The 27,939-nt window shown below is 43.1% G+C and overlaps 1 protein-coding gene across 1 annotated transcript in view; it reads right to left on the bottom strand.

The window, feature by feature from the left end:
• The window catches only part of RASEF (RAS and EF-hand domain containing), a 73,623-nt gene that overhangs the window by 43,244 nt on the left and 2,440 nt on the right, over nt 1-27,939 (bottom strand). Inside the window, exon 3 of the mRNA XM_029919675.1 lies at nt 27,750-27,931. Within this exon, the coding sequence (XP_029775535.1) occupies nt 27,750-27,931 (182 nt within the window). The remainder of the gene's footprint in view (nt 1-27,749; nt 27,932-27,939) is intronic.

Below are 27,939 nucleotides of genomic sequence, written 5' to 3'. Positions count from 1 at the left end.
TAAGAAAAGTGACACTATGACACTAATATCAGAGTGTAAGAAACTAAAACATCCATACCATCCAAGGGGCCCCACACTAGATCCTAAAAGTAAAATACTAAAAAACAGACTGAGTTCCTTCCCTCATTTGAAGGTTAAGTACAAGATGCTCTGGCAGCACAGACAGGTGAACATGACCAGCCTTCCGGGGAAAACCTCAGGGATGAGTAGATGTCAATTAGGCATAAAGTAGGAAAGAAGCGAGGGAGTGGTGGCCTGTCCAGGTGCCTACAGCCACAGGCTGAAGAGCGGGGGGCAGGGAGCAGGTAACTGGAAGAAGCTGGTGGGGCTGGAAAGCTCCAGGGGAGGGACAGTGGCAGCATCGGATGTGTATGTGGCGGGAGAAAGCAGCAGGAGCCAGAGGACCTCACAGGGCCTGAAAGCACAGCAGAGACACGGTGGGGGTGCAGGGCAGTTATTGAGAGATAGGAAGGCACCGGAAGTATTAAAAGGAAGTGATGACTTAATCAAGCTTGCATCTTTACTCTTTCCATCTTCACAAAGTTTTGGCTCAAGCAAAAAATTAAGCAAAGGACTCTGAAACACATTCATGGAGACAAAGGTAAATCTAAGTCCACTGTCATTTAATCCAGAAGTGTACAACTTCAGAAGTTTCCATGAACTTCTACTTTCCTTTGCTATAGAATGTGTAAAATTATAGACAAGTAAAATCTGATCATATAGATCAATAGATCATGAAAACAGAACAGAGAGCCCAGAGAGGCCCAGATAAATATAGTCAAGGATATTTGACAAAAAAGGTAATATTTGAAAAGAGAGGATATTTGAAAAAATGTAATACAATGGGGTGAAGATAGTGTTTGCAACAAATGGTGCTAGAACTGGGCTTCCTCTTACAAAAGAACCAACAGAGACACAGAACTTAAGCCCTTCACCGTAAGGAAGTCAAAATGCATCACAGACCTAAACATAAAATGCAAAACTATAAAACTTCTAGAAGATAATAAAGGAGAAAACCTAGATGACTATGGGTATGGTGACAAATATTTAGATACAGCACCAAAGGCATAATCCATGAGAGAAAGAGCTGATAAGCTGGACTTCAGTAAAATTAAAAACTGCTCTGTGAAAGTGCCAAGAAAATAAGATGATAAGCCACAGACTGGAGAAAATATCTGCTAAAGACACATCTGATAATGTACTGTCATCCAAGATATACTCCTCAAAAACCCTTCAAATTCAATAAGAAAACAAACAACCTGATTAAAAAATGGGTCAAAGACCTTAACAGACACCTCACCAAAGAAGATACACAGATGACAAGTAAGCATATGAAAAAATGCTCCACATCATATGCCATCAGGGAAATGCAAATGAAAACAAAAGATACCACTACAACACATATTTGAATGGTCTAAAACCAGAACAATGACAACATCAAATGCTGGTGAGGATGTGGAGCAACAGGAACTCTCACTCAGTGCTGGCGGGAATGCAACATGGTAGCCACTTGGGAAGACAGTCTTAGAAAACTAAACATACTCTTAACTGCACAATCCAGCAATTTACTTAAAGGAGTTGAAAACTTCTGTCCACACAGAAACCTGCATACGAATCCATATAGTCACTTCAGTCCTAACTGCCAAAACTGAAAAACAACCCAGATGCTCTTCGGTAGGTCAGTGGACAAACTACAGTGTATCCAGACAATAAAATAGTGGCCAAGAACAACAACAAAAAAATGACCCATGAGGCCGTGAGAAAATACTGAAGAACTTTAGATGCATATAACTACATAAAAGAAACCAATCTGAAGAGATTACATACTAATTCCAAATCTATGACATTCTGGAAAAGGTAAAACCTGGAGATAGTAGAATGATCAGTAGTTGCCAGGGATTAGAGGGAAGGGAGGAAGGATGAGAAGCTGGGAGCACAGAGGATTTTTAGGGAATGAAAATACTCTGTACCATAATAATGAGCATGTGTCACTGTAGCTTTGCCCAAATCCATATAATGTACACAAGTGAACCCGAATGTAAAATAAGGAATTGGGGTGGCTATGGTGTGTCAATGTAGGTTCATCAACCGTAACTAATGCATCATTCTGATGGGAGTTGTTGAAAATGGAGGAAGTTGGCAAGTGTGGGGGCAGGGGGTATATGGGAAATCTCGGCGACTTCCTCTTAATTTTTCTGTGGCCCTAAAATTGCTCTAAAAAATAAATCTTTTTTTAAAAACCTGAGAGTTTCAGGGTGCCTGTGTGGCTCAGACAACTGAGCGTCTGACTCTTGATTTCGGCTCAGGTCATGATCCCAGGGTGGCGGGATGGAGCTCCATGTCAAGCTCTGCACTGGACGTGGTGCCTGCTTGAGATTCTTTCCCTCTGCCCTTCTACCCCACTTGCTCCCTCTCTTTCTCTCTCTAAAACAAAAAATTAAATAAAAAATAATTTAAAAATCTGATCGTTTATTTCTCTTTGGGGGGAAGAAAAATGGGTATGTTCCTATTCAGGTGACATCAGCTGATCTCTCTAGATGCCCTGAACCCACCCATAGTGTCATTTGGTCAGTAAGTGGAAATGCTTATCCTTTTACCCTCACACAAGTTAGGTAAAAGTTACTGACTTCAAACCGTACCCTTATTACGTAGTACATCTACTTTCAGAAAAAACCCCAAATGACTAGAAAATTTATCCCATCAGCCAAAACCAGCCAAAACCTTAGAACAGCGCAGCATTCGCTCTATTTGTCAAGTACGTGCCTTTCTCTCCAGACAGACAGGGCGTGCCTCTCTGGCCACTAACCGCCTGAAGCCGGCTGCCTCTGACTAGAAGGATTCAGGCTGGTGTTCACAAAAGGTGAGAACATTAACTCAGTTACAAAATTATTTCCGGCTCTCCCTTCCAGAGAAAAAAAAAAAATAATGGTCTCTTCAAGTTGGTCCCACCATCCCACAGACAAAAAGACAAGCCAGTCCACTGGCCTGGCCTTTCCTTGGCTCTGCTCTGCTGCCGCTCCCTCAGAAGGTGACCTAGTCGAGGTGCTCACCACCAGTGCCTCATCCAGGCCCCCTGCCCACATACACCTCCCACAGGTAAAGCTCCTTCAGGATTCCCATCACCCTGACAAGTATTGTACTTCCCTAAGTACTTATATGGGTACCATTCCAGCAAAGATTTTAAAATGGAAACTCCCTGGGAGATGGTTCAAAGTCTAGACACATTTCAAGTTGTAAATTGCTTCCTATTGGAAATCGCTGACATTCAGTTACTGGGAGCTTACGAGTGGAGGGAGGAAGACAGAAACAGCAAGAGGCACTGTGCTGAAGGGTTAGGGAGGGCACCCTCCCAGCTGAGGCCTGCCTCGGTCATGAAAGAACAGTGCGTGGGTAAGTGTAATGGCCTGGCTAAATCAACTGCTTCCTCACCGCATCCTGGCTTCGCGACCCAGGGCAAAACGCTTAGCCTCCTGGGCTTCAGTTTCCGCAGACATAGGTGAGGACGGCAATGGAGGCTCCCACATAACGCGAGCACGAAGCCCTCCCGAAGCACACACGACTATAGCAGGCGCGCTGTAGGGAATCCATAAACGTTGGCCAGTATTATGGTTTGTTATTGCTCTTGACTCCTCCACCTCAGAGCATTAGAAAGAACTAAGGGTGACCTCCCAGGAGCTTCTGGGTTGTGTTTTGGGAAGGCACCAAAGGGGAAGAGGCAGTGTGATGTGGAAACTTACACACAGAACTGGTGCCTTATGGGTACCAGTGCAGAGGAAACTGAAAAATGAGAAATTCCATTTCATTTCATGCCCGAGGTCAGTCTGCAAAGCTTACAGTCCAGGGGTGTGATATAATGATTCATAAGAAATATATACATATATATCCACATGGCTGATTCACATTGTCATGCCCTTTAGTAAACTGGTAAATGTTAAGTAGGTGTCTCCCTGAGTTCTGTGAGCCTCTCTAGTGAATTAACTGAACCCCAATCAGTCAGAAGCACAGGTAACAGCCTGGGGCTTGTGACTGGCATCTGAAGTGGGTGATGGCCGATGAACCCTTAACCTGTGGCATTGATGTTATCTCCAAGTGTCAGCATTGAGTTGAATTCTTGAATGCCCTGCTGGTGTCCAAGGATTGCTTGGTTTTGGTGGGGGATGGGGAGGGTGCAGAGGTCAGCCCCCACCCATGCTGGAATTGGGTCCAAGTGCTCCAAAAGAAAGGGTCAGTTAAAGTCTTCTGTAAAGCACCAGTCAGGAAATATTTACGATTTCTGTTGCAAATACTCAACTTTGCCACTGTAGCATGAAAACAACACAGACAACACACAAATGAATGTGTCTGGCTATGCTCCAATCAAACTTTATTTACACAAATAGGCCAAGGGCCAATGGGCCTTCCTTTGATCCCTGTTAGAGTCTATTAACAGAAGGTCCTGAGGACAGTACTGAGGACGGAGCAATGCAGCCCTAGCTTTCCACACGCAAGGGAGCAGGCGGCCTTTGTTCACATCCTGCCCCTAGGCGCAAAATGCTTTTATACGTGGATATCACACTGTCAGCGTGCTCCATATGTGTGCACGTGTATGTGAGAATACGTACCTCTTTACTTAAGAATACTGACCATGTACGTTCACACCTCCAGTGTTTCTCTTCTATCCATTTACCTGGGAGTCAAGTTAAATGTAGGCATAATCCAGTAATGTTAGTGCAAGTTGGTGTATTTTCACTGCAAATCTCCTTGCTTTGGTAAGAAAGATGGGAGTTGGGGAGAACATAAAAGAGTGCCGCATCAGTTCCTATGCAAAATTTTCCTTTAGATGACATCTATCACCTTCCCAGGCTTGCCTGGGACAATCGTAGTTTACGCTGTTGTCCTGTATTAAGTCCACTTTGATTTAGAAAAGGGAAATTCTGGATAAATGCTAATCAAAAAGCTACCTTAACAGTAGGTAACTGTTACTAAACTTCGTACTAACTAGGCGCTGAAGTTATTAACAGCTGCATTACAATAAGCCAGGGTGATCCGGTGGATCTGCACCCTTTTACTTCTCACTGCCACCTAGTGTCACGTGACACCCCCCCCACCCGTGGCTAAATCAGAAGACAGTCAGTGATAAGCCCATCTCTCCTTTCCTAACCCTTTTCAGACGCAGTGTTACTAAGCCTTCCCTTTCAGGACCCAGGAACAGAATACTCACTGATAAGGCACATTAGCTCGGACAAGAGCAGCTGCAGACAGGTAACTCTTGTGGGTCTCAAATGGTGCTGGAGAAAGGCTGGGGACGGCTGCCCGGCCGGCCACCAGCCACCGGGGCGACCAGCCCATTGTGCCGCTCCTTGCAAGATGCACAGGGCAGCCAGGCGGCCATTTGGCCAAATCAGTGAGAAATCAGGAAATTACATCATGCACAGTGCATTATCATTATCATGCATTAATCATGCACAGTGTACATGAACTTGGTACAGAAAACAGAAGTCAGAGCATCCTGCCCCACAGCGATAGAAAACAACCAGAATGCACTAGCTATTGTAACTGAACTATTTTAGTACAAGTTATATGTATAACTACTACATTTTGCAATAAACCCTTCTAGCAACAATGACCTCAAAGAACAAACAGAAGTTCATGCTTTAAAAAGGTAAGTACCTAAGCGAAATAAGTCAGGCGGAGAAGGACAGATACCATATGTTTGCACTCATAGGTCTAACAGGAGAACAGGAGAAACCTAACAGAGGACCATAGGGAGGGGAAGAGAGAAAGAGAGTTGGGGAGAGAGAGGGACACAAATCATGAGAGACTACTGAATACTGAAAACGAACCGAGGGCTGAAGGGGGAGGGGGTAGGGGAAGAGGGTGATGGTCATGGAGGGGGCACTTGTGGGGAGAAGCACTGGGTGTTATATGGAAAACAATCTGACAATAAACTATTATAAAAAAAAAAAGGTAAGTACTAAATCTCCTTTCTACAAGAATGACGGTGATAAACCTGTAACTTGCTCAACATGTTTGTCAACTGTCACAGCCAAGAAAGCCAAAGGAGATACAACTAAATGGAATGTGATGTCCTAGAAGGGATCCTGGAACACAAAGAGGGCTCTGGAGGGAAACTTAGGAAATATACCAGTATCAGTTCACTAACTGTCTGCAAGTGTACTCCACCAATACAAGATGTTAATCATGGGGGGAAGTGGGTGCTGGTTACAGGGAAACATCATACTATCTTCACAATTTTTCTGTAAATCTACAAACATTCTAAACAAAAGACGTTTGTTTAAAAAAAAAAAAAAAGGTTGTCAACATTTAGCCTCCACCACGGTGGACCAGAGTGATAGCATTAACCGCATGAAATCCAGAAGACAACAAATCTCCTAACAGCATCTATGTCTTTTAAGAAAACTGCTCAGGGTCTGCCATTCATTCATGCAGCTGCGGAAAGAAAACATGCAAAGCATGACCCTTCCCTTAGATCAAAAGACTGTTCTTCTAAACTGATTCTGTGTATTTTCACTTCCAAGTTTTCTTGTACAAATGCACATGGTGAAGCAGCAAGTGTCCATGTGTCTCTGTTTAGCGGAAAAAGAACTCTGCAGAGATAAATGAAGCCAGCTTTGTATCAGTGTGATCAATGCTTCTAAAAGAAAATCAGTGGAGTTAGTTCCAATAATGGTTTGATTTTGTTTTTTTTCCATCCACCTCATGGAATCAGAGTAAAGCTTTTAGAACTTCATTCTCTTGAAAATACATCCAAACTCATTATAAATGTTACTATAAATTTCGTGAAATATAAAACTAAAGCATTGTGGTTAAAAATTAAATTTTTACTAAATCAGGAAACCTATGGAGTAGAAATACATGTGGACTTGGCAGTGGTGCATGTGACTGCGTCCAAACGGGCTTTCATATTCTTACCAACCGAAAGAGAAGCTGCAGCTGTCAGAATTTCAAATATATTCACATGTAGCAGTACAGCATCTAACATTTTTGGGGTGATTACTTTTTTTCTCTGTGGCTTGTCATCATTCAGGTTTTGGAAACATGTGAACCTTTCGAGAACTACTTAACAAATCATCCTATGTTTTTGTTTTTGTTTGTTTGTTTGTTTTTGTAAACCTGTCCCCTAAGCTGGCATTACATTTTCTTCAAAATCTGCTGGAAAACTTTTATCAAATTAGTTAACAATGAGAGCTATAAAAACTACCTTCAGCTTCTGTAGCTGTTAGCAGGTTGGATTTCATTGAAAAATAAGCCTGAAAACAGGAAGGCCCTGATGAACTAAACAGATTAAGTAAGAGCTCAAATGTTACACAAATTAAATTCCAAAATTCTGTAATTACGACTTTGAATATCTCAACCTATTTTTACTTGATTAAATTTATACTCTGTACCAAAATAAAATGAAATTGAAAAGGCCTATCACTTTAAAGCATCTCAGTGCTGAGAAACATTCATAAGAGTCATAATGGGAGGTGACTCATCTGACAAGTCCTGTCTCATAAAACGTAAAAAATCTGCCAAAGTATTTGTCAAAGAAAGTACTTTATAGGGAGACAGAAAACACAGGCCTTGTGACCATCAAGGGTGGAAATATTTACAGATGTCAATATTTACACTTCTCCATACTAACATTAAATAGAATTGTGAACATCTGCCATTTATCAGAATCTGCTCTAAGCTTATGCCAGAATTTTCTCCATGACTGTCCCTCAGCGCTTAGATAGAGAACGTTTCTCAATTAAAAACATGATGATCTTCAAAGAAGAGTCAACCGCTGATGTCAACAACCTCAAATTTAATAATCAGAAAATGTAACTCTAAAGAAGATCAGAAAATGTAACTCTAAAGAAGATCACGAGCGGAAAAAGCATAAAAGGCCACAATGAGAAAAGATATATTCTTCAGGGAATTACTAGAAGTAGAGATGAGTAACTGATTAAAGTCCTAAAATGTTTTCTATAACTATTCCACTTATACAATTTTTTAAATATTCACATGATTGATAAAAAGTTTTCTTTGCCTTAATGTATATAAAATGTGCATATATTTCAGAAATAACTTTATTTTTAAAACTTTTTTAACAGCACTATTTCATAGGGCCACAAATATAATAAGAGCAATTTGTCAGGCAATAAAATAAGATTCCAAGAAAGTTAGATGGTCTCAAGTATATTAGTTTCTCTCATTTTATTCACAGGAAAATTCTGGGTTGGAGGGTCAATCTGTCTACTTTCTACCTCATTTGCTTCAACCTGCTCATATTCTAAGCTCTCTTAGGTGCTTACTGTCCTCAAATATTTTCAACAGTGCCCGACACATAATACATAAATTTCCAACAAGGAAGACAATGTTCAGGTCAAGTATGTCACCTTGGTTGATTTTGCACCATCCCATTCATTAACTCTTTCTTTCAAATTTTAAGACTGAAAAAGGGTTGGGAAACACCTGCATCACATCCTGGTCGAAGTGGACTTTGATACTGGTCTCTGATCAAACCAAAACCCATTGTATCTCCTATCTAGAAAGTAAACCCTGGGGCACCTGGGGGGCTCGGTCAGTTGGACATCCAGTTTCAGCTCAGGTCAAGATCTCACAGTACATGGGATCAAGACCCACGTTGCGCTCTTGGCTGATGGTAGGAAGCCTGCCTGGGATTCTCTCTCTCCCTCTCTCTCTGCCCTCCTCCGCTTGCTCTCTCTCTCTCAAAAAAAAATAAATTTCAAAATAAAAAAAATAAAAGCTCTTTTAGAAAGTGAACCCTGCATGTCAGTCAAGGTGCTCCCAAAAGTTGCGTCCTCCACGAAGCCTGCCCTGACTGTTTCAGCCACAAGAGATCTTCCCTCCAGACCCCCTGCCACACTTCATCTGAAGCTCCGTGGGATGAGTTTTCTGCGAACGGTTACTTTCCCAGTTACCCTATGAGCCTCCCTGACCCTTGCAGCACAAGAAAGCTGACCTGACATGGATCATGCATTAATGAAGGAAGGAGGCCAGAGCCTAGAGGAGGAGGACTCGGTGTGAGCTGAAGAGGAGAAGAGAAGGTGGCCCTCTGTGCTGGGTCTGAGGCTGGCTGAGGAAGGCCGTGGTGAGGAGGGAGTGGGTGAACCCTGCTGGTCACAGGGTCAGGGATGGGACTAACTGAGGGAAATCTGACTGCCAAGGAAGAAGGCCCATCCCCTCCCGAACGCTGTGAGGAAGCAGGGCTTTCCAGAAAGCACATCTCAACCCTACCGGCAAGAGCATAGACTGTTACTCTAAACCCACCACTGCCCCTCATTTATTTTTCCCTTTTCTCATTTCACGTTATTTCTAACAGGGGACGTGCCCAATATTTACCATATAATGCTAGAAAAGAGTCCAAAATTGTCAGCTCCAGAAATTGTCCTGCAGAGGTTTGTCACTAGTATCTCTGAGAGGCGCAGGTGCCTTCATCCCTGCCCACCTCAGATCTCCTTGCTGTGGGGTGAGGTTGCTGAAATCGGAACTCCAGTTGCATGGCTAAACTAATGTTGTGAGTCCTGACTATACTCTCTCAATATAAACAAGGATGTATTTGTAACAAAAAATATGTATGTTTAAGTTTCAGAATCATGAGTACCACTAAAGAGCACATTTTTTTTCTCTCCTAAAATTAGCATATTCTGGGATATAAGGGCATCCTACCTATTCACTCAGCGGCAAGCATATTTCTTGAATTTGCATTTAGTATATATTGAAATCTCTACTACTAATTATTCATATAATGCTAAATCATTATTGACATCATGGAAAGATAACTTGTGCCAAAGCTGTAGTCACATTTTCTTCAACAGTTAAATCTTGACTTTACACCGGAGTATGGATGATATGGGCAAGAAATTTCGGGGGCGCCTGGCTGGCTCAGTTGATTAAGTGTCCGACCTCACTCAGGCCATGATCTCACACTTGTGGGTTTGTGTCCCACATCAGGCCCTGTGCTGACAGTACAGAGCCTGAAGCCTGCTTCAGATTCCGTGTTTCCCCCTCCCCCTGCCTCTCCCCTGCTGTTTCTCTCTCTCAAAAATAAAACATTAAAAAGTTTTTATAAAAATAAATTTTGTTGTGCATCATACACAACCCACTCTGGCCTTCTTAGAAACTTCTTTCAATGGTTACTAGAATTTGCTCTGAAAGATCATATAATTAAATAAGAAACTTTTTTCAACAGCATCCTTGAACTATCTCAAATTAAAACTATTTGTATACACAGCAATGTTTGTTTAGTTACTGTACGAAAAGCATAGCAAATAATTTATAATCTGCCTTTTTTAAAGAATCTTTGATGTTTACCTACCTACCTTCTCACCTAAACCGTCACATAAAGATCAATCAATAATGGCTTTCCAGTCTCTCTGCTTTATGCGAAGAGATAGATCAAAAATATTAAACTAAAGCCAAATCAGTTGTAGAGGTTTCCTTATAAATGTTTTTGAACACATTTCCCTTTTCAAGTAAAATGTTGCTGATATCATTAGTCTGACACTTCAACAGTTAAGACCTTTGGAGAGACTGCCGGTCTCATCCCGCAGTGCCCAGGGCGTCTTTTCCACAAGGTAGAAGTTTCCCAAGACACACTCCACTGCTCAGCAACTGTCCCTTTCAACGCTTTCCCAGCATCCTGCAGGAAAGTTTAATTACTTTTTCATTTGATTTTCTGAACAACCAAAGGGTGATTTTCTGGAATGTGATTAAAAAAAAAAAAGAAGAAGGCAGGCAAAAGTCCTATCAAAATCTGACTTTGTTCACATTATACAAGGATCAATTGTCCTGAAAACAAATCCATTTATGAGTTTCCAGAGCCATAGCCTGCTAGCAACTAACCTTCAGATTTGCAAACACTATCTAGTGAAGGAATCTGACCTCAACCCCTCGGGATAACCAAGAAAAGAAAAAGTGGTCTCTTAATTGAGGCAGCATCTTAACTCACTGGTTCATCATATTAAAAAAAAGAAAAAGGCAATTTCAGTGAGCTGCATATTTATAGTTATCTCAGTTTATATTTTTCATCTCAAACCTTCACTCTTCCCTGGCTGGTAGTTCTGGTTCCCTGTGGTATGAGCTGCCCTCTGCTCTCATGTGCATGGAAAATGTCCCCTCTGGGCAGCACAGTTGGCCTGAACGCTACTAAATAAAATGGAAATAAATGTTGAATGGTTGCTTTCAATCCAAGTACTAAAGAAGGTGCTTAATAAAACTGAATAAAGTTATTATAAAAATTTGTATAAGTGGATAAGGAGAACACACAAAGCTGTAGTATGTGTTTATCTCCATGGATAGTTTTTATAGCATTTCCCCAACACTCATAAAAAAGAGCATTAGAGGGGTGCCTGGGTGCCTGGGTGGCTCGGTCAGTTGAGCATCTGACTTTGATTTTGGATCAGGTCACGATTTCACAGTTCTTGAGATCAAGTCCCACACTTGGCACTGCACTAACAGCACAGAGCCTGCTTGGGATTCTCTCTCCCCCTCTCTCAGTCTCTCTCTCAGTCTCAGTCTGTCTCTGTCTCTCTCTCTCTCTCTCTCTCTCTCTCTCTCTCTCTCTCTCTCTCTCAAAATAAATAAATAAAATTTAAAGAAAAAAAGACCATGAAAAATAATTTCAATGACCAGCTGTTGGACTGGGGACCCATGTCACAGCAAGCCCCCACACCCGGCCAGATTCCCATGGGTTCGTCCAAGCATACGCCCACACTCACTCTTGGCTAGACACCTATTTCTTGCATGTATTCATAATAATAAAATTGAATGTTTGTGCTTAGTTAAGTGTCATAATTTCTATAAACATAATTTACAACTATCAGGTCTACTTTGCAGAACTTTCAAAATGAACATGGGGGAAAGGAGCTAACATAAGAATAAAAATTAAGAGCATAAAAAAGAAGAATAATAATTTCAAAGTGACAAGAGCACTGCAACCACCTAAAATTCAGGAATCTGGCACCAAGCAGAATCCAAAAGAAGTCTGAAAGCCAAGAAAGAATGAAAAACAGCCTCTGAGACATCCCTGCTCAGTACGGGAATAACCTACATTCAAACAGGGAGTTGAAAACACAGTTCTGATGGATTTGATCATTTGCTTTGTGAATCTTCAGCAGATGAAGGTGCCCAGGAAGGAAGGAAGAACTGACAGTCATGAAGTGTCACCTGGCAGCCTCACAGCCAAAACAGAAAATGTACACGGGAACTCAAAAAGCCGAGGTGAACTACCATCTCCACAAATCCTGGGGATATCACTCTTCTACAGCCCAGGGTGAAGCAGACTTCACGATGATGACCCTGAGCTAGCAAGGAAATCTTAGCTCATTTTGCAGTTATTAGAGCAAGTCCATGGGCTTACCAAACACATGCGACAGACTGCTCACTGTGGCAGTTAACAGCCACAAAGTAGAAATTTCCCAAATGGATAAACTGTGGTACCATCACACAGAGAGATACTCCACAGCAATGGAAATAAGAGATATACAACTCCCAGCTCATGAATGCCATGTGGAGCACAGGAGGGTAGATACGCTGTTTGAGTTCCTGTTTGTAAACAATGGCAAATGATAATGACTGCTCTGGGGCCAAGGACAACAGGGATTGGAAGGGAGCACTGGAGGCTTCTGCAAATTTAGTAAAATGTTCTGGTTCTTGATCTGAACGCCGATTACACGAGCATTCTGTCTGGGACGATTAAGCAAGATTAAGCTCTGTGAACTGTTCTGTATGCCTATGTCTTTGAAGAATACACTCACAAAATACACAACATATTCCAGGAAGTCTCAGTTACTTATCGTCATGGTAAGTTCCATCATGAACACTTCACAATTCAGATTTCAGACAACCAGGAGCAACCCAAGGCATAATTCTGGCGTATGTCACATTTGTATTTTCTACCTAAGCTCAACATTCTCTTTCTGGGTCTTTTCTTTTTATAAGCAACTCCTAAGCAAAAGTGGCTACATTCCATGCCCTCATTTCTCAGATCACTGACAGAGTTAAAAATGTCTTTAATGTTTATTTTTGAGAGAGAAAGAGAGAGAGAGAGAGAGAGAAGGGAGGGGCAGAGAGAGAAGGAGCAACAGAATCCAAAGCAGGTTCCAGGCTCCAAGCTGTCAGCCGAGCCCAACATGGGGCTCAAATTCATGACCTGAGCCAAAGTCAGACACTCAACCGGCTGAGCCACCCAGGTGCCCCTCTCAGAATTTAATATGTGCACAAATCACCCAAGGACCCTCTTAAAATGCAAGTGCCTCAGCAGATTCATGGTGGGGCTTCTGAGTCTGCAGGTCTAGAACCACTGTGAGGTGCTGCCAACGCTGCTGGTCTGAGCCCCTTGAGTAGCAATGCCTGAGAAAAGATGTGATTTAAAAGCAGCAGCTGCTGGGCTGCCTGGGTGGATCAGTTGCTTAAGCGATCGATTCTTGATTTTTGGCTCAGGACATGATCTAACAATTTGTGTGTTCAAGCCCCACATCAGGCTCTATGCTAGCTAGCAGCTTGCTTGGGATTCTCTCTCCTCTCTCTCTCTTTCTCTCTCTCTGCTCCTCCCCCACACTCTCTCTCAAAATAAATAAACTATAAAAAAGTAAAAAAAAAAATAATAAAAGCAGTGTCAGTTGAGCTCCTGGGAACTGAAAAATGCCTCATCCCGGAAACATGAGCATGGAACTAGCGGCATTCCTATGGCTGAATTTTGGGACTTCAATCTGGTGGAACATTCCTGGGATTCCCTACACCTCTCACATTGTATCCTTGTTAGCAGCCCCCAATTCAGGGACGAAAACTATTAGTTGGGGACAGTAAAGGAAGAACCTTCCCTACTCAAAGAAACTTCATTCTGTTGTTACGATGTAGCTGAGCATTTGGAGCCCTTCAAAAGTGACCTACTCCGTCAAATGACACTTAAAGTTTGTATTTGCCAATTGAAAAATAATTCAGCTCTTACTGAGTTCAATTTATTCAGTTGAATAAATTGAATAATCTTATTCGGCTCCTTCAGGCAGTGCTAGCTTGTATATGCTGTGAAGCTGATATATGTCTGTTTATGTGTGATTGGCCCCAAAGTGCAGTGATTTAAACTACCATATTATTTAGTGTTCCCTAGAGAAGCAGAAACTATAAAATGTGTGTGTGTGTACAAGAGAGGGAAAACCATTTTAAGGGATTGGTTCTTTGATTGTGTAGGCTGGCAAGTTCAAAGTCTTCAGAGGTAGACCAGGAGGCTGGAGACCCAGGGAAGAGTGACCAAGTATTTGAGTACAGTTGTTCAGCCAAGTTGATACCTAATATTAACCACAGCCACTAAGAAACTTTTTCAAATGTTCCCAGTTTCTGAGACTCCTGATGTCTTGGGAATCTGTTTTTGAAAAGATCGGAGACCATTTTAAAAATACTTCTAGGTTATGAAATATATAGTAGAAAACTTTCAGGTATTTACTTGAATCTGGAAATCCCCCCATACATATGTTATATTCCTCCTGCGCCCCTTCCAAATGCCTAAACAGTCCAAAACATACCAAATGTCTGTGGCGACTTTCTGTGGTTCCTATTATTTTTCTATCTGCCAAGAATAGGCTTGCCCTGCATATGTTTATGGCTCTGAGATGCCCCCAGGGGGGAAATGGGCTTTGTCTCTACCGCTCCATCCTCACCCTGCAGTCCCACGCTTCATCACAGTAGCCGTGAGTCTGAACGAGCACCTGGCCTGAATCAGAGCAGCCTTGGCCACGGCAAGCCATGCCAGCATGCCACACTACGACCCTTTCCTGGGAAGATGGTCTGCTTGCTTATATTTTCCTTCTCCTCCTCCTTTCCCTCCTTCCTTCCCTCCTTCCCTCTTGCAGATGCTGTGGGAAAGGCATTGTGCCAAGAAGTCCGAAGGCTGACATTTAACGACATTTAATTGTCGCAGAGCTCATTAGGATTGTAACAACCTGTCTGAAGAATCTGCAGTTTTGTGGACTGAGATTTTTACTGGCCTGAAGACAGCTTATTCACCATAATCTAGGAGCAGCAAGGTGACACATTATCCCTAGACCAGTACAAAGCCTCCGAGTCTGTATACACGGAACCAACCTCACACTTGGCCCTGGCTTTGTGCTTGGACCTGCCCCCTCATGAATCTGTACTGAAGACCAGGACTGCTCCGCCAAAATGCGTGTTCTCATAGCACCAATCAGCTCATTCCCTAGGTCAACAGGTGAGTGATGAGAAAATGGAAGCTATGTGTCCCCCCATATTAAGGTTCTGTACCCCCCAGGTATCAGCCACCAAATGCAAGTCCATTCCCAAACGTGCAGCAGGGGGCCGAGGAAATACAGGGCTGACACATGCCCACTCGGCCGGGGGTCTTCCTCTTGGCACAGATGGTCCATGTGTTTTGTCTTGGTCTCTCAGAGCTATGTGCATATTGTCCTTGTCCCTATAAATCAGCAGCCACAACCTATATACCTCCTCCATCAAGCTACCTTCATCTTCAAAAAAAATTAAACTGGAATATCCTACATTTTTGTTTTTTGAAACATATGCAGGTATTCCTTGGACTGTTGTATTTCTATGTCTATGTCTATGTCTATGTCTATGTCTATGTCTATGTCTATGTCTATGTCTATGTCTCTAACATGACTGGGGCACCTCGGTGGCTCAGTCAGTTAAACATCTGACTTTGGCTCAGGTTATGATCTCATGGTTCATGAGTTCGAGCCCTGCATCGGGCTCTGTGCTGACAACTCAGAGCCTGGAGCCTGCTTCAGATTCTCGTCTCCCTCTCTCTCTGCCTCTCCCCTGCTCATGCTCTGTCTCTCTAACTCTTTCTCTCAAAAACAGACATTAAAAATGTTTTTAAAATCTAACATGGCTCTTTTTTATTGTGCTAGTATATCATTAGGATTGTTACTAGTCTTTTTTTTTTCCCCCAGTGTTCTTGTGACAAAGGTGTACAATATTGAGTGGCTGGTCCCATCCTATTTTTCTTCATATGTCCTACATGTTTGCAGAATACTATGCCTTTCTGGAATGCATACACCACGGTAGAGTGAAATCCCTGTAGTGTAACTCATTCATTAACATCCCCAAGCTGGCCGTTTCTGCCAGACAGTGAAGCTCATGCTGCACCGTGGGTCCCCAAGGAGGCAAAGAAAAAATATTTTGCATCACAAACACCAATGCTGCCTTATAGCACTTCCATCAGAAAACGTGACATATGAACATCCTAAAACATGGATTTTCTAAGCAAATGTTGGCGGACTTTCCTGGAATTCTTCCAGCCCCAGCCCAGAGCAGACTGTAACTCTGTTCTATGGAAGCAAGAATTACGAAGTGACCATGTCACGTCAAAGGATGAAATGGCACAGCTGCCATGCCCTGCAGATGGGCCACAAGTCAGCGAATGTGCCCCTTGCTCCAGGGAGCCCCTCCACCCCTGCCTGCGGGGGATGCTCTCACCACTGCATTAGGATTTCAGAATGAATGACTCATCTGCATGTGTTTGCTTTATATTCAGGCATTTAAAAAATATTCCTGGTCAAAGGTATTATAACCAAACGGCCACTTGAACATGCTCCATCATTTTATATTTGTAAATAATCACAGTGGGGTATCATGGCTGAAAATTCTCATAAAATGTCCCAACACTAAATTAAAAAAGAAAACCTGTAATTGAATAAACAGGCTGCCCGTGGGGTGTGTGTGTGGCGAGAGGGTGCTCTCCGAATGCGTCATTGTCTCCAGCATTTCTGCCTGCTCGCCTAAAAACAACAGGTGTGAGTACATTAAAGGGGCAAAGCTTGACAGACCCTGTATTTGGGACTGCTTAGAAATCAAAGACAGAAACAAAAACCAAGGCACAGAGCTTTGATAACTCTTCAATGAAATCTCTTATCTCTCTGAAAAAAAAAATCATATTTCTTTAAATTTTTTTCACATGCATGAAGTCTACCTTCTTAACAAAATTTTAAGGGTACAGTCATGTACTGCACATTATTGTGAAGCACATCTCCTGAATGATTTCATCTTGAATGACTGGGACGCTATACCCATCAAACAGCAACTCCCTGGTGTCCCCTTCCCCTGCCCCTCCCACCACCACTCTACTTTCTCCTTCCAAGAGTCTGACCATTTAGGATACTTCATATAAGTAGAATCATGCGGTCTTTGTCCTTTGTGACTAGCGTATTTCACTTAGTGTAATTCCTCAAGGTTCATCTATGGTGTCCCACGTTGTGGGAATTCCTTATTTTTTAAAGCTAAATGATATTCCATTGTATATATACATTTTCTTCATCTATTCATCTCTAAGTGGACACTTAGATTGTTTCTACTTCTTGGCTACTGTGAATAATGCTACAATGATCATGACCATGCAGTTACCTCTGTAAGATCCTGATTTTAATCAATTCTCTTATATACATACCCAGAAGTGGGACCGCTGGATCATATAGTAGTTTTGGGGTTTTATTAATGTTTTTTAATTTGTTTTGAGAGAGAGAATGAGTGCACATGCGTCTTGGGGAGGAGCAGAGAGAAAGAGAGAATCCTAAGCAGGCTCAGCGCTGTCAGTGCAGAGCCTGGCATGGGGCTTGATCTCATAACCAGGAGATCATGATGTGAGCCAGAAATCAAGAGTTGGACGTTTAACCGACTGGGCCACCCAGGCACCCCATATGGTAGTTCTATTTTTAATTTTGTAAGAAACCCCCATATTATTTTTCATAGTGGCTACACCATTTTATATTCCCACCAACAGTGTACCAGGGTTCCATTTCTCCACATCCTCACTAGGATTCATTACTTTCTGTTTTTTATTTAATAACAGCCATCCCAACAGGTGTGATATGGTATCTCATTGTGGTTTTGATTTGCATTTCCCTGATGATTAGTGATGTTGAGCCCCTTTTCATCTCTGTGAAAAATTACTTGCCTGAAGGACCAAGTACTCCAACAGTAAATGATAATACCACTGCCATGTGTCTTATAGCCAAATCCCTTTATTTTTAACCAGAAGTCATTCCATTCAGATTGACTTTGGTCCAAGTCTTAAAAATTACGACATGCTTAAAAACTGTGACGTGCCTTAAATGTTCTAGCTTCAAATGAAGAGCAAGAAATTACGGTAAGGGGTTCTGGACATCCCAATGCACTCGGAACTCAGCCCTCCCCTGCGAGGACACACCTATCAGGGCACCAAAACCGAGAGGCAGAAAATATCGCACAGCAACGTCTGTTGAGCCTGAACAAGGTAACTCCCAAAAGAACAATAAAATCCAAGAGGAAGGGAAAAAAACGTGGTAGAGGAGACTACCTCTGGGTTAAAAAATACTACCCACAAACTTGGGAAATGGAAGCAGTAGCACAAGCCCTAATTTAGGGCACCACGCAATCACATGCTCACATCAACGCAGATCTTCAGGGCAAAACGACACCTGACCCTTGAATTTACCAGAGTTCCTTCGACAGTAGGAAACAAAGGATACAAACTAGAAATGGTAGCTTTCCCACTTCTATGCCTTGACCTTCACAGAGTCTGCAAAATGGGAATTTCCACTTAAAATCTGAATCTTTCGCCATCTTTTCTAAGCTGGCATCACTGACAGCACTGAGCCTGAACCCAGCATGACAGGTCACTCTGTCCTCCCAGGTAAAGCAGAGGCTGGTTCTAGGCTCGAACTCTCGTCCCCCAGCTCAGTGCTACCCACCTGGCCCCAGAGCCTCTGAGTATGTGAGCCCCCAACCGTGGTGTCAGTCATAACCCACAGGATGGAAAGAGAAGGGAACCTCGAGGTCATCTGACAGGTGCCTGGAGTCTCTCACTGGAACTGTAGCCACCACAGGAGCTAGAAGGACACAACTTCTGTATCGAAGACAGGAGGAAACTCTGAATTTTAGTTCACCTGTTTGATTTCTGACCACCAGGAAGAGCTGAACCCAGACCATCACCCATGATTCTTCCCATTCTATAACCTCACTGATGCTATCACCTCTGAATAGAGACAAACTGGCCAAGAAACTCTGATTTCTGGCAGGGTACTATTTTAAAACACTCAGTATCTAGCCCAGTCCCAGGCACATGTGGATATGAAAATATGTTATAGGAAGGGAGGGAGGGAGGAAAGAAGGAAGGAAGGAAGGAAAGAAAGAAGGGAGGAAGAAGGGAGGGAGAAAGGATAGACAGACATAGAAAAAGGCAATAAGAGTTTCTTCTGCTAGATAAATGACAAGATTGGGAGCAATTCCAGATGAACTTCTTCAACACTTTTATGCCCTCAAGTTAGAAGATGGACAAGATTGAAGCCCCTGGGTGGTTCCGTCAGTTAAGCATCCAACTTTGGCTTGGGTCATGATCTCATGGTTCTTAGGTTCAATTCCCACATTGAGCTCTGTGCTGACAGCTCAGAGCCTGGAGCCTGCTTCAGATTCTGTGTCTCCTTCTCTCTCTCTCTGAACCTCCCCCCCTTGCATTCTGTCTCTCCCAAAAATAAATATTCAAAAAAACCTTTTTAAAAAGACAGACAGGATTGATAACCAATGAAAAATAAAGAAACTAACATTTCCAAACCTATACTGTTCTTGAGAATTTCAAGTCCTTCAAGAACAGTGTATCTCACCCTTGATTAACATGCAGACCTTATTTAAAAATGTCTCCTGAGTTCCAGAGTTTACATAAATACGGTTTATATCATGTTGCTTAATCAAGAACAAACATAAACCACATATTACTTCTTATACTTATAGCTCCAAAACATTTAGAAGACCAACATACATTTACAAAATCAATGAAATCAGAATTAGCAACATTCATCTAATCTGAGAGGGGATGCACTTTCATCTGAAAGTAAATCACTGTTTAGCCAACATCAGTATGGTAGCAGACTTGCACGTGGCTCTTTGGAGTACACCCACGACCAAACCCCTGCTCTCTCCCATCACTTTCTCCTGAGACCACAGCCAATCCAGCAGTCTGTGTCTTCAGCCACTCGACATGAACCCGTCATCCATCGCTGCTCTGCCTTCCTCGTCAGCCCATGAGTGCACGCCATGGGATGCCACACAGTCTTAACCACAAAGACAGGCTTTGGAACAGTGCAGCCAACTCAGTAAGCTAAGAGTCATCCAGGGGACTCCAAATGTGGGCAAATCAGTTTCTGTTACATTTCATCGAAATGAAAACAAAAACATTCAGGATTCTAAGACTCCCAGGTACACATGCAAAGACCTCAAAGGGTCTGGGGCCTCTGATTTCAGAAACACTCTTGACATGAAATGTCCACAGCCTGGGGTATGTGCCAGGAGGTGTTTTTTTCATTGATTATACCGCACCCCAAGTCCTTCAGGTATCAGAAACTCCTACATATTTAATAAGGTGGGGCACCTGGGTGGCTCACTCCGTTCAGGGTCCGACTTGAGCTCAGGTCATGATCTCACGGTTCGTGGGTTCGAGCCCTGCATTGGGTTCTGTGCTGACAGCTCAGAGCCTGGAGCCTGTTTCAGATTCTGTGTCTCCCTCTCTCTGCCCCTCCCCCACTTGTGCTCTGTCTCTCTCTCTCTCTCTCTCTCTCAAAAATAAATAAACCATATGAAAAATTTTAAAAGAAGGTGAGACAATAAGCTCTTTGAAGGTCAGGGTCAAGTCTACAAAGTCTCTCCAGTGCCTAGGACACTGGCAAGCACACTGAGTGAAAGAGAGAAGGGTTACAAAAACATGTTTGAGCTACTACAACTGTATATCTTTTTATAAGACATACGGACTAAGTCCTTAAGGATTACAATTCACTTTTCTCCTTTTATAACTGCTCTGACAAAAGCAATTATAAATTGGAAAATCCTGAATATTTACAAGTTGAAGCAATGGAATTTTCTTTGAGGAACTAAACTCCAGGAAAATCATGTGTCCTACATATATTCCCCCATTACAACTTCCCTGCAGAAAACAGTGTTTACTTTCCATTTTACGACCTGACAGAAGACTAAATATCATCAAACTGAAGCAGCCTGAACACCCATGATAAAGAATCGCTTCCCGTTTCTTCCTTCCAACTACAGGCTGCAGTCAGGGGCTGCCTCAGCTCTAACAAGTTGCACATGAAGCCAGAATGTACACTGCACACACCATCTTAGGAGGAGAAAACCCAGGCATTTGGATGACCAAGGCACCCCAGCCTCTCCCAGCCTCCACACCTCCATTTGAGGCAGATCAGTGAGATAGAGCTACTTCCATTTTTCAAATAAAATAATTGTGCAATCCAGGTGGAAATGAAGAAAACAGGTAAAGATTTTTTTTTCTTCTTTATTTATTTTTTAGAGAGAGAGAGAAAGTGCAAGCAGCGGAGAAGCAGAGGTGGGGGGGGGCAGTGATAGAGGATCTGAAGCAGGCTCCATGCTGACAGCAGAGAGCCCAATGCAGGGCTCGAACTCACAGACTGTGAGATCATGACCTGAGCCAAAGTTGGATGCTTAACCGAGTGAGCCACCCACGCACCCCAGAAATAGGTAAAGATTTCTATATGCACAGTGACAGGAGTAGTATGACCATGAATCTGAATAGTGATTTTGGAGAGGAGTAAGTCAAAATTTCAGGTTAAAAGACAAGCTAAGAGGGGCACCTGAGTGGCTTAGCCAGTTAAGTGGCCCACTTCAGCTCAGGTCATGATCTCACAGCTCGTGGGTTCAAGCCCCATGTTGGGCTCTGTGCTGACAGCTCAGAGTCTGAAGCCTGCTTTGCATTCTGTGCCTACCTCTCTCTGTCTCTCTCTCTCTCTCTCTCTCTCTCTCTCTCTCTCTCTCTCCCCCTCCTCTTACTCACACTCTGTCTCTCTCTCAAAAATAAATAAGCATCAAAAAAATTTTTTTAAAGACAAGCTAAGGGAAGTCTATGGTTCTTAGAGTGAAGTTTTCCCAAGGACACCCCATTTTAAGCCTTTTTCTTTATGTCCACACCATAAGGGTGGGATTAAAAAAAAAAAAAAGTCTTATCAAAACCCAAGAACAATGACCTGAAAAATCAGTGAGATCTACAGTCAGAGCAGGACACCAACCAGAACAGATGGTCTTCCAAGGATGGGAAGGCCAGAACATTTTTCTGGGGCCAGGAGACCCAAATGAAATTATTACCTTGAGATGAAATTCAAATATCAAAACCCAAAGGGACCACCAGCAAGTGGCGCTCATAAAACTCAAGCCATTGACAGACTCTTACAAAGTTCAGGAGCAAGTCTTGGAAGGTTCGAGGCAGAGCTGTGGTTTTCTTAACAGACAAGTTTCTCCCACTCAGCAACAGGGCAATGGCACACTGAATTACAACAGGAGATGTACTAAAGAGGAGAAAAGAAAAAAGCAAAAGACCAGGAAGAGTTTAAAAATAAATATACATAGAAACACCCCATTTCTGACCCCAGAAAAGGCAGAGAATTCTGGAAAGCCTGTGGATAGTACACTGATAGATCCCTAAGCCAGCACCAGAGGTAATGATCATACACAGGCAAAAACACCCTAAATCCTCTTCCGGAACTGGGATCCAACCCACTGTCTGTCTCAAGCCTGGAACAAATCTTTACTTCCTCAGCTGAGCACCAGACACATTCCTGGTCACATGAGTATAAAACATAAATTTATCTACAAACACAAAGTCCAAAGCACCAAGATGTTCATATTGTGGAGACACTCAAGAGCTAAAATCAAATAGAACAAAGCTGATTTGCCTCTCCCGTCTGCAGGTGGCTCATAGCCATTAACTCGTTCAGTGGAAAGAGAGCGGAAACTGAGACACTATCCAATCTTCCCCTCCATCTGTTCATCTCTGTCTTTCCCCTCCCTTCAACTATACCCCATCTCACTCCAAGTCTCCAGCTCTCTTTCTTTTTTTAAAAAAACATTTTTTAATGTTCATTTACTTTTGAGAGAGAGAGAGAGAGAGAGAGAGAGGAGAGAGAGAGGAGAGAGAGAGGAGAGAGAGAGAGAGAGAGAAAGAGAGAGATGCAGAATCTAAGGCAGGCTCCAGACTGAGCTGTCAGCACAGAGCCTGATGCAGGGCTCAAACTCACGGACTGTGAGATCATGACCTGAACTGAAGTCGGACACTTAACTGACTGAGCCGCGCAGCCCCTCCAGCCCTCTTTCTGAGTTTATCTTTTTCTGCCTTCATCTATCTTCCGCCTCCCCATCTTGTGATCTTGTACCAGACCACGGAAAGGAAGGGGTTTCGTGAAACAACTATGCTATTATAAAAGACAACACGGAGCGCCTGGGTGGCTCGTTCGTTAGGCGTGTGACTTCAGGTCAGGTCAAGATCTCATGGTTCATGAGTTTGAGCCCCGCGTCAGGCACTGTGCTAACAGCTGGGAGCGGAGAGCCTCTTTAGGTTCTGTATGTCCCTCTCTCTCTACCCATCCCTGGCTTGTGCGCTGTCTCTTTCTCTTTCTCTCTCTCTCTTTTAAAAAATAAATCAACATACATACATACATACACACATACATAAATGAAGGCAACCTGATTGGAAAGAGCTAACATGCAGCCTAAGAAGGGGAAACATTAAAGAAACCCTGAGCAGTAGGGAAACTATACTTCGTAGCTACATGTTTGAAACATGTCCTGCTTAAGTGGTATCGGTGTTCAGCCATGGATCTTTTTCTCGATTTCCATAATCATCCCTATAGTTATATGGAGATGTTGAAGTCCACTGTTTTTGACACCACATACACAACTCATAGGTCAGTAGTTTCACTTCTTCTCAACTAAATTTGCTGCTTCTAACCTGTCAATATAAAAGCCTCCCCTTCAGCACTGTGTGTGTAGAAAGGTCACAAACCATGAGAAACGGCTGGCCACACAGGTCTGATCTGGGTGCCTGGACAAATGGCACCCTAGTCCTGTCTGGCGGGTCACCAACCACACTAACACCTGCCGCCGTACCATCACCACCTTGGGTCTGTCCCTGATCTGGCCATCGCAGTACCTGCGCCTGTGCACAGATCCCCTGGCTTCTGGCGGTAGCTGGGTCCTCATGTCTCTGTTTGAGAAAACGTGGGGTTCTAAGCTGATTTATCAAAGTGAAATCAATTCACAAACAACACAATCACAGCAAATGGAGTTGAGGAGGCTCTGAAAAGCTTCGGCTGCAACTAGAGGAAAGAGTTCTGCCATCCCCCTACCCCTGGTCAAATGCTCGATGCTCCCACACACACATGCACACGGGGACACACACACACACACACACACACACACACACACACACACACCCCCTATTTCTCTCGCTCTCCTTGCTGATCTTGGAACACCATAAACAGCTCACACCAGAATATTAAAGAAGAAAAAGGAAGGAATCAACAAAACAAATGAAGAAAATGCACATAACATGATCGAACTAAAGTCTCAGTAATGAACCAAGGAATCAAAGAACACAAGTTTATTCCATTTGTTTTTGCAAACATTTACCGAGCACATTTATTATCCACTAGGTACAAAACTCTCTTTCATAACGCCCCTGGCACAAGAAATTGGCCAGGCTGGGTTATTATAAGTCTGTTCTCTGTCTCTCACCCAACACTCTCTTCCCACCTGGTGCAGTTTTCTTGGCCCTGTACAATCGTCCTTCCTGAATTCTCTTATATAACCACATCACCATGCCCAGTCTGGTTTCGCCAGCTGGCTGACCTAATTCCAGTTCTCTAGGAAGTGGTGATGGCAATCCTGACTGTAAAGACCATTTACATCTGCCCAGCTCAGGTTAACAGGTCACTGGACTACTCGGGACATCCCCCTTTCATCTGCTGAGTAAAAACCAACTTGCGAGTGTGCTGTCCCACAACCCATGGGCCATTTCACACAGTGCAACATTATGTCTTCTCTAAGATCACAATTACTGATGACTGGGGAGTTTAACCCAAACTTGCTTAATATTTTACACCAGATGCTTGAATGGTCTTACAAAGAGAAATTCTTTTCTTTTTTAACATTTATTTATTTTTGAGAGACAGATCGTGAGCAGAGGCGGGGCAGAGAGAAGGACACACAGCATCGGAAGCAGGCTCCAGGCTCTGAGCCATCAGCACAGAGCTCGACGCGGGCCTTGAACCCACAAACTGTGAGATCATGACCTGAGCTGAAGTCATACACTCAACTGACTAAGCCACCCAGATGCCCCACAAATAGAAATTCTGTCAACACTACCACATTTTGCCTTTAAAGGAGCCCAACATTCTTATAGCTATACCTGTTCTTCTCACACTAGGAATGAAAACCCCTGGTTAAGCATGAGATAAAGCTACCAAACAAAATGGCATATCCTCCTAGAGAAACAATTTTCTCACTGGAGGAAAATATAATATTTTATATTAAAATAAGCTCCAATGTGTTATGGAGAAAAATGGACAAATACATGACCTTTTTTACTGTTTCTTTATTTTTGAGAAGAGAAAGCATGTGCATGCACTCGCCCGGGGACAGGGACGGAGAGGTGGGGAGTGAGAGGGAATCTTAAGCAAGCTCCATGCTCAGCACAGAGCCTGATGCTGGGCTTGATCCGGTGACCCTGGGATCATGACCTGAGCCAAAATCAAGAGTCAGATACTCTGATCCACCGAGGCGCCCCCATGACCTTTTAAAAAATAAAAACTCAAGATGTTAAAGAAAGCTCCCGGGTGCAGTAGTCCCTTGGGTTATGTCCTCTATGTATGGAATTTCTTCCAAACAACCCTCTCTCCTTTAAACCTTCTTTCATGAACTTTTTGAGAAATGTTTCACCTGCACTACGAATTTCCTGAAGGCATGAACTACGTATCATCCTTCTCTTTGTCCCCAGGGATCTAGGACAGGACCTACGACAGTGTCCGGCACAAAATAAGCACTCAATACTGTTTGCAGAATTAATTTGGCTGAAATAATGACATTATCAACAATGAAGGAGTTTTGTCATATTTGGATGAGAGGAACGGAAAGTGAACAGCTGTATGAGGAAAGTGGAAGGGAAGCAACTGAATTTACCAAAAACAGTTAATGGCTGCCATGGTGACAATCAGATGCAGCAGCTCAGTTTAGTTCTTTTCCACTTGAGCAAGTACAGGAAGGCAAATATTGTACTTGTTAATCTCCAATCAGAAGGGGGTGGGGCTTAAAACAAGTCTACAGGTGACGCTGGTGCCCATTAAATTTAGTAACCTTTGAAGAGTCTGGAAAGGTACCATGATAATAACAATATCACCAATAAAATTAAATCCTGGTTTGTATACGGATTCTAAGAAGTTCAATCTAAATCACTTAACGGTTAAGTGTCACATACTTGCTGCTGAGGGTTGACAACTGGGAAAAGTAGATCCGTGTGTGGATACAAAGCATGGCGTGGGTTCACCTTTCCTTATTCCTAAAACTGTTACCTTTTTTCATTAGTCAGACCTAAACCAAGTTGCAGATAAGAGATAACTCAAAGAATACTGTTTATAGCAATGTTTACATTTTTCTACTTTCCTGGTAGAGCCATTGCATTTTAACTCATTTGCAAATAATAGAAAAATGGGTATCACACCCACTTTCTCTACACAATCTGTCTCATACTGCACTGAGTCACTCTCCATGCCTCACTTTCCAAACTGGAGGAAGGAGCTGGGCAGAGGAGGAAGTGGGACCCAGGTCTGCAGGTTCACGCTGTGAATGAGTGAGCCAGACGGCTGTCCCCTCCCAGGGTTATTTGCTTTTCTGAGTCCTACGTCTAAGATATGTGAACTGCCAGCCAAAATGACACCTTTCAGTTCTTATTAATGACAGAGTTCCATAAGCTTTCAACCAAAAATCCAAAGAGAGAGAGAGCAGAAATACATTTTACAGCATTCACATGTTTGTAGTGCCTGAGGAAGAAGTGAAAATAGCAGTTCAAGAAATACAATGACAGGAAAGCTGGGACAGATGCAAATTACTCTTGGATAAAACCTGAGTAGCTTTCTCTCCCTGCCCTGCCCCTGCAGGCATTCCCTCAACACCTGAGAATTAAGTTTCTAACTTGGTATTATTTCTGACAGAGCCATAGGAGTAGAGAATTCATTGTATGATTTTATCACTTGATTCCATTGTATAAAACCAGTTTTTCAGTTCAACAACATCTGGGATCAAATCCCTGCTCTTTTTATTAACTAGTCAAGTCCCTTAACGTCTTAGAAGTCTAAATGTCTGAGTCTTTAAGTTTCTCCACCATTCAGAGGTACGAAAACCCACCTCCCAGGGTTGTTGCAAATATCAAATGAACAAACTCTGTAAAATACCTAGCACATAGAACACATCAATAAATATACAAGTCCAGCACTATAAATGCCCAATATGTTTGGTCTTCTATGTAGTTGTAGAAAAACAACAAATAACAAAAACTACTCCTAGAGGATGCCGATCGCAGCGACGCTCCTGCAGCCCGGAAGCCTTGGTAAAAGGTGCGATTAAATGTAGGGAGCGCTCCCAAACCCTTGCCTGGGAAGACACTCTGGACCCTGCGGATTTCACTGTGACCCAGGAAATTAACAAAGTGTGCTTTGCAGGGCTCAGAAATGGGCAAGAAAAACTTTCTCCCTAAACCGGAGCCTGATCGCACTCTCGTTCTTCAACTCTAGAGGGTCTCGTCTTGAAAAAGTTAGAGTCCGTGAATGGAGAAAAGAAACTCACAAAGAAGGATAGGGCCCACTGGGTCTGCCCACTCGTGAGTTAAGAGGGGTACGGCAGCGCACCTGGAAGAACAGGAAACACCATCCTCCCCTCCTGCCCTCCAACCCACAGCCGCACCGCACCTGGGGATGAACTTGGCCTCTTCCCCGAGTCGCTTCTGGAAGTCCTGCCAAGCCTGGACGGAGTTCGCCCGACCCCAGGGGGATGCCAGAGCCTCCGTAGCATCCTCGCCGCCGTCGCCCTCGTCCTCGTCCTCCTCGCCCTCCTCGGGGTCGGGCCCGACCCGGGCCGCGGCCAGCGCAGGCTCCCGAG

Source organism: Suricata suricatta, chromosome 13 (assembly GCF_006229205.1).
Source record: "Suricata suricatta isolate VVHF042 chromosome 13, meerkat_22Aug2017_6uvM2_HiC, whole genome shotgun sequence".
NCBI classification, from domain to species: domain Eukaryota; kingdom Metazoa; phylum Chordata; class Mammalia; order Carnivora; family Herpestidae; genus Suricata; species Suricata suricatta.
This window is presented reverse-complemented; position numbering and strand designations above follow the sequence as displayed.